Consider the following 6329-nt stretch of genomic DNA (forward strand, 5'->3'; position numbering starts at 1 on the left):
GTATCAATACACCCACGTCACTAGAACAATACAGGTGTCGTTCCTAACTCAGTTGCCGGAGAGGAAGGAAACCACTCAGGCATTTCACCATGAGGACAATGGTGACTTTAAAACAGTTAAATAGTTTAATGGCTGTGAGAGGAGAAAACTGAGGATGGATCAACAACATTGTAGTTATTCTGCAATACTAACCTAAATGACAGAGTGAAAAGAAGGAAGCCTGTACAGAATAAGAATATTCCAAAACATGTGTCCTGTTTGCAATATGGCACTAAAGTAAAACTGCAAAAAATGTGTGAGCTGAATACAAAGCTTTATGTTTTAGGTAATTCCAACACAACACATCACTGAGTACCCCTCAGTGCGGTTGCAAGTAGCCTAGTGGTTAGTGCATTGGGCCAGTAACCAAAAGGTTGCTGGGTTGAATCCCCGAGCCTACAAGGTAAAAAGCTGTCATTCTGCCCCTGAGAAAGGCAGTTAACCCACTGCCCCCCCCCCCCCCCCCCCCCCCCGGGTGCTGAAGACATAGATGTTGATTAAGGCAGCCCCCCGCACCTCTCTGATTCGGAGGAGTTGGGTTAAATGTGGAAGACACATTTCAGTTGAATACATTGAGTTGGACAACTGACTAGGTATCTCCACATTCTCACTCTTCATATTTTCAAGCATGAGCAAGCACACTCATGTTATGGGTATGCTTGTCTTTTGTTTTGGGGGGTAAAAATAAATTAAATTGAGCTAAGCACAGGCAAAATCCTAGAGGAAAACCTGGTTAAGTCTGCTTTCCAACAGACACTGGGGAATGAATTCACCTTTCAGCAGGACAATAACCTAAAACACAAGACCAAACCTACACTGGAGTTGCTTACCAAGACAACATTGAATGTTCCTAAGTGGCCTAGTTACAGTTTTGACTTAAATCAGTTTAAAATGGCTGTCTAGCAAGGATCAACATACCTTTTTAAAGAGCTTGAATAATTTGAAAAATAATAATAGGTGTTTAAAGCTTTTAGAGAGCATTTAGCATTTAGTGTGAATGCTTACATAAATTAGATACTTATGTATTTCATTTCCAATTTTTTTTTCTCACTTTATCATTATGGGGTATTGTGTGTAGATGGTTGAGGAAAACAATCTACTTAATCTATTTTAAATTCAGGCTGTAACACAACAAAATGTGGAATAAGGCAAGGGGTATGTTTAGAACAATTATTGTGTGGATTTGGCACTATCTTCCCCCTCCCATGGCCCTCATGCCATTGGCTAAGAGACGTGATGTCACGGAGGGGTCTGCCCTATAAATGCACTCTCTTCACACACAGCCAGCAGACCATGCTGAGAACCAGCTTCACTGCAGTGACAGAGCAATCATAGACTCTGAAGCTCTAGAATACTACAGACACTGTGAACAGCACAAAGGATCCCGTCTCATCGTCTCTCACCATGTGCATAGGACTGGAATCACTGCCTAGCACATGTCTGGAGAGGTATGTCTAGCCGTACTTTTTTATCCCATCACATTATGTGTCACTGGGTTTACATTAATGGGAATTATTACACAGCTACTTCATGGGGAAATTGGACGATCAGTTGTAAGTAAGGTGTGAATGATTGCATCAAGCTAATGTACGTGTTTTTCTCTTATTTTCTCAGGGCAAAGGAACTCAAAGCTCTCTTTGGAAGTTTCCTACAGAAGCCAGATCTGAGCATCATCGGTCACTCACACAAGACCGACAAACTAAGGTCAGATACTCTAAAAAAAACAATGCTCTATGTCTACACAGATTTTTTTTTAAACATAATAAAAAAATGTTGCCTTGGAAATGAAGGAGACCATGCACAACCGGATGAACTAACCTGATGCTTTTTTTTTATCAACAGGTTAAATAAGAGTGAACCATTAAAATGGAAGGAGTCGTTTGAGAACCTGCTGTCCAACCAAAGTAAGTCTGACTCTTGCTATGAGTTCTAACTTACTTTAATTAGTCATACTACACAAACGTACAAGTGCATATTGTACACGTGTGTATCGCAAACGTGGATAGGAAAAGCCATGTAGCTGTTACTCCACATAGCCAGAATGCATTACACAAAACAGCAGTAGCAGGATTCACTCATAATATATCCAAATATATTATTTTATATATAGACTATAGGAAAAGCTGCTTGCTTCCACATCACAAATGGAGAAGGTTAAAAAGTGAATTGAAGTTGTGACATGCTACGATAAATTCACAGATGCTAATGTGACAATTCTCACCTTCTCTTTTCCAGATGGACTGTGCTTGTTCCGTGCTTTCCTGGTGTCGGAGTTTAGCGAGGAGAACATAGCTTTCTACCTGGCCTGTGAAGACTACAGGATAACCAAGCCCTCCTCAAAGCTATCGGCTACAGCTAAGAAGATCTATGAGGAGTATGTCTGCAGTGATGCACCAAGAGAGGTAACTATCAATATATATATACACAATGAATCAATTATGTCTATATACAGAGTGTTTGTAGAGGAATCTGTAGATTGGATATACGCTACATAAACACATGCACACAAAATAATATACTCATTGTGCACAAACAATACCCAATAAGACATTGTTTCAAGTAAAACACATAGTAATCAAATTTTCCCATCCTCTTCCCCCAGGTCAACCTCGACCATGAGACCAAAGCCATCACCAAGAAGAATCTGGAACACCCCAGCCAGTCCTGTTTCAGCCTGGCCCAGGAGAAGATCTACGCCCTGATGGAGAAAGACTGCTACCCTCGCTTCCTCAAGTCCCCCACCTACCTGGAGATCAGTCGGCAGGTCAAATCCGGTTAAGACCATTTATGGCTTGTTAAGACTGGTTAAGGCTGGTTGAAGCTTGTTAAGACTGGTTAAGGCTGGTTGAGGCTTGTTAAGACTGGTTAAGGCCAACTTGCAGGTGGTGAATGAGACACGAAGAAGAAGTCCATGGGAGACATGCTGAAAAGGACACACTGGAAACCAGGTGGTCTCACTAGGGTCCTCCTCAGTGGAGGAAGGGTCCTGTGCTGCTGGGTCAAACGTATGGAGGGGGGGACTGAAGATGTATACTAGATTGAACTGGAAGTCAGTCGGAAGTTGACACTGGAAATCTTGTCTGTGGCCTAGGAAAGAAGGCCGCTCACTGTGAAGATTGGAGTATCGAAGTCTGTAAAAGAGGTCTGTGAAGATTGAGGTATCTAAGTCTGTAAAAGAGGTCTGTGAAGATTGAGGTATCTAAGTCTGTAGGTCTGTGAAGATTGAGGTATCTAAGTCTGTAGGTCTGTGAAGATTGAGGTATCTAAGTCTGTAGGTCTGTGAAGATTGAGGTATCTAAGTCTGTAGGTCTGTGAAGATTGAGGTATCTAAGTCTGTAGGTCTGTGAAGATTGAGGTATCTAAGTCTGTAGGTCTGTGAATATTGAGGTATCTAAGTCTGTAAAAGAGGTCTGTGAAGATTGAGGTATGGAAGTCTGTAAAAGGTGAACATGTGTCTTGAGGTCAAAGACACATGAAGAAGTTCATGGTCATGGCGTTTGAGCAGAAAGAACAATGTGATGGAAAAGGACTGCTTTGCACAATCACTGAGAAGGTGTTATAGTTTTGTATTGTCTGATGCCTGTCTATTTATTTGGGTATTTATTAGCAGTCATTTTGTTATAGAAATGTTATTGAAATGTTATTGAAATGTTTGTACTGTAGAGTGCACTGGACAGCACTGTCCTGTACCGTTCCACAACATTTTTTATATTTATGTGTACATTTTTTATACCCAGAACTCCTTATGTGAGAGGAAATTATTTGAATAAAATCGGAAACTATATAAAACAACATTATATGAAGTTTTACTCTATTCATTTTCATTACCAGATCAAAAACAACAGCAATTATTCAGATCCAGCTTTCTAATGTGTTCAACATTCAATAAGATGAAACATACAGGGATCTCCTTCAATTCTGTCTGTTCTCTAACCTACACGTACGACAGAGGATTAGAAAATGACTCTATGAAAAGATAATCACCACCCACTGCTACCCCCTGGGCACACACTGGTTGAATCAATGTTGTTTCAAAGTCATTTCAATGAAATTACGTTGAACCAATGTGGAATAGACGTTGAATTGACATCTGTGCCCACTGGGCACTGACCATGCACCATAGACTCCCATCTAATTGGGATGAACCCCTTGCCTCCGAGTCGCAGGGCTCTTGTGTATGTGGGGGGTAGACTGAAGGAACGTCTGGAATAGCCTCCCTGAGGTGTTTTCCCTGTATGCAGCTGCCGAGAGCGTGGGCTGGCCGTGGTCTCCATGGAGACTAGCGATCACCCATTGTACACCTCTTCAGGTTTGCTTACCTCAAGCTCGCCCACGAGTGAACTGCTCAGAGCCATGGTGACTCACATCACATACCCTCCATCTCTTCCCACTCTTCTCCCTCCCTCCCTCTCTTCTCCCTCCCTCCCTCTCTTCCCACAAAATGTATGAAAGCCAGATATATATACAATAAAAAAGGACTTGTACAAAAAAAAGCAGGCTCTATTGATATAATTAGTGTATGAAATGTCCTAAACAGTATTGAACTTGATAGTAAACATAGTCGACAGATGCTATTCAGATGTTGCCAAAACAATGATTGGTAAATGTTGAATTAATATGGAAATGACTAAGTAACTCCACTACATGTAACTGTTATTTTTTAACAATCTTAAGAGCTGTCGTTTTAATGTGTGGAACTGCAGTTTTATCAGACATTTTCTGTTTTGTCCTCTGTTGTAAGGGATCCGTCAAGCACTTTCTAATCTGCTGTGACCAATCCTTGGTACGCCTACCCTACCAGGTGTTTAGGGAATAGACAGAGCAGTAAAGTAAAGAATATTTGGTCCAACCTATAGACTTCACGTAACAGGACTAGATTGTAAATGTGGCAAGAGATATAAGATTTATATATACAGTATATACTAGTGTTGTCACAATACGAACATTTTGACTTCAATACCAATATCAGGTTTAGTATCACAATATCCAATACCATCACAATACTTGATAAAACACAATATCCGATACCATCACAATACTTGCTACCAAAACGATACCAAAATAACACCAAAACGAGACCACGCCAAAAAAAGTGAAAGAATGGCACTTGATCCAGACAATATCATTTAAAAAATTTGATTTTGAATGTATGCATTAATTAATTAATTGTTCAATCAATTTGTCTTTGTTTTTCTAACTAATCTAACTACATAACAGTTCCAATCCAAGATAGCGTAGCAGTCACACGTATTTGTCCTTCGTCTTGTCGTGTTCCATGTATATATATTTTTCTATATTTTTCTAAACCCTTACTTCAAAATACTCTCCTGTAAACCACCTCATCCAATCTGCTTTTTCTCTAACGTATTTTTCTCTGCCTCTTACTGGAATCTCTCCAACATAAACTAGCCAGACAACTAGCCAGCTAACGGTCATCAGCTAACCTTTAGCTTGGAAAGCTCTCGCCAGTTGGTACAACGTGATTCAACCAGAGCATACCGGACCTATTTTTTCTCTCCATATCCCCGGATTCCTATCGCAAGCTCTGAACCTTCTCACCTTCCGACCTTCGCAGCTAACGTCCCCTGAATGCTAGCTGTCTAGAGCACAACGGACTGTTGGCTTACGAAGCCCATCGAATACATTCCGAAGCCACTAGCTAGCAGTCAGCTATCCTTTGCTAGCGGTCATCAGCTACCTTATAACGGACAACTCTCGCCAGTCTGTACAGCGTGACTCAAACCAGAGCTAGTCGGACTTATTCTTCTCGATATCTCCGGACTCCTACCGCAAGCTCTGAACCTATTTTTTATATTTAAAAAAAAAATATTTTTATTATGACAATTTTTAAAATGTAATTTTCCACCTGGAATTATAGCAGCTAACGACCCCTGAACGCACAGCCGCTAATCTGCGGCCTGCTAGCTATCTAAAGCACATTGGACTGCTGGTTTAAGAGGCCCTTCGGACATATTTCTTCAGCCACTATACATATTTAGCCAATTGGCCTGGTTTACCACATGGAGCCCTGCTGATCTGATGTAACTGCACGAGGGCGCCACAACAGACTTCCATCCGTCACGTCATCCCTCTAAGGCCTTTCTGTTAGCCTGCTAGCCCCGTGCCGCTAGCTACCTGAAGCCACGCACTGGACTTGAATGATCACCCGGCTACGCATGCCTTTCCCTAACGTCACCATGTCGTGTCGATTGCAGTTCTGGTTTGTAACTATTGTTTTATTTCACTGTAGAGCCTCTAGCACTGCTCAACACGCCTCGGCTAACAATTTA

At 41.3% G+C, this 6329-nt stretch overlaps 1 protein-coding gene across 2 annotated transcripts; it reads left to right on the forward strand.

The window, feature by feature from the left end:
* Positions 1–1327: 1327 nt before the first annotated feature.
* On the forward strand, positions 1328–3833 carry LOC110509025 (regulator of G-protein signaling 5). 2 transcript variants are annotated; one of them, XR_005040280.1, is made up of 6 exons: positions 1328–1487; positions 1654–1743; positions 1882–1943; positions 2275–2441; positions 2642–3266; positions 3427–3833. XR_005040280.1 is itself a non-coding variant. In XM_036966929.1 (5 exons), the coding sequence occupies exons 1-5, from the start codon at positions 1444–1446 to the stop codon at positions 2816–2818; spliced, it is 540 nt and encodes a 179-aa protein (XP_036822824.1). In that variant the 5' UTR covers positions 1328–1443; the 3' UTR covers positions 2819–3833. The 2 variants fall into 2 exon arrangements, 1 of the variants encoding a protein (XP_036822824.1); XM_036966929.1 differs by having other exon boundaries at positions 2642–3833.
* Positions 3834–6329: the final 2496 nt, after the last annotated feature.

The sequence above is a fragment of the Oncorhynchus mykiss genome, chromosome 28 (assembly GCF_013265735.2).
Source record: "Oncorhynchus mykiss isolate Arlee chromosome 28, USDA_OmykA_1.1, whole genome shotgun sequence".
Classification (NCBI taxonomy): Eukaryota; Metazoa; Chordata; class Actinopteri; order Salmoniformes; family Salmonidae; genus Oncorhynchus; species Oncorhynchus mykiss.

Bases quoted from the DNA above. Each gene is read 5' to 3' on its own strand.
- LOC110509025 (XM_036966929.1), top strand. From the start codon at position 1,444: ATGTGCATAGGACTGGAATCACTGCCTAGCACATGTCTGGAGAG. The intron at 1,944-2,274 runs GTAAGTCTGACT...TCTCTTTTCCAG, and splicing joins GAACCTGCTGTCCAACCAAA to ATGGACTGTGCTTGTTCCGT. The intron at 2,442-2,641 runs GTAACTATCAAT...CTCTTCCCCCAG, and splicing joins GCAGTGATGCACCAAGAGAG to GTCAACCTCGACCATGAGAC.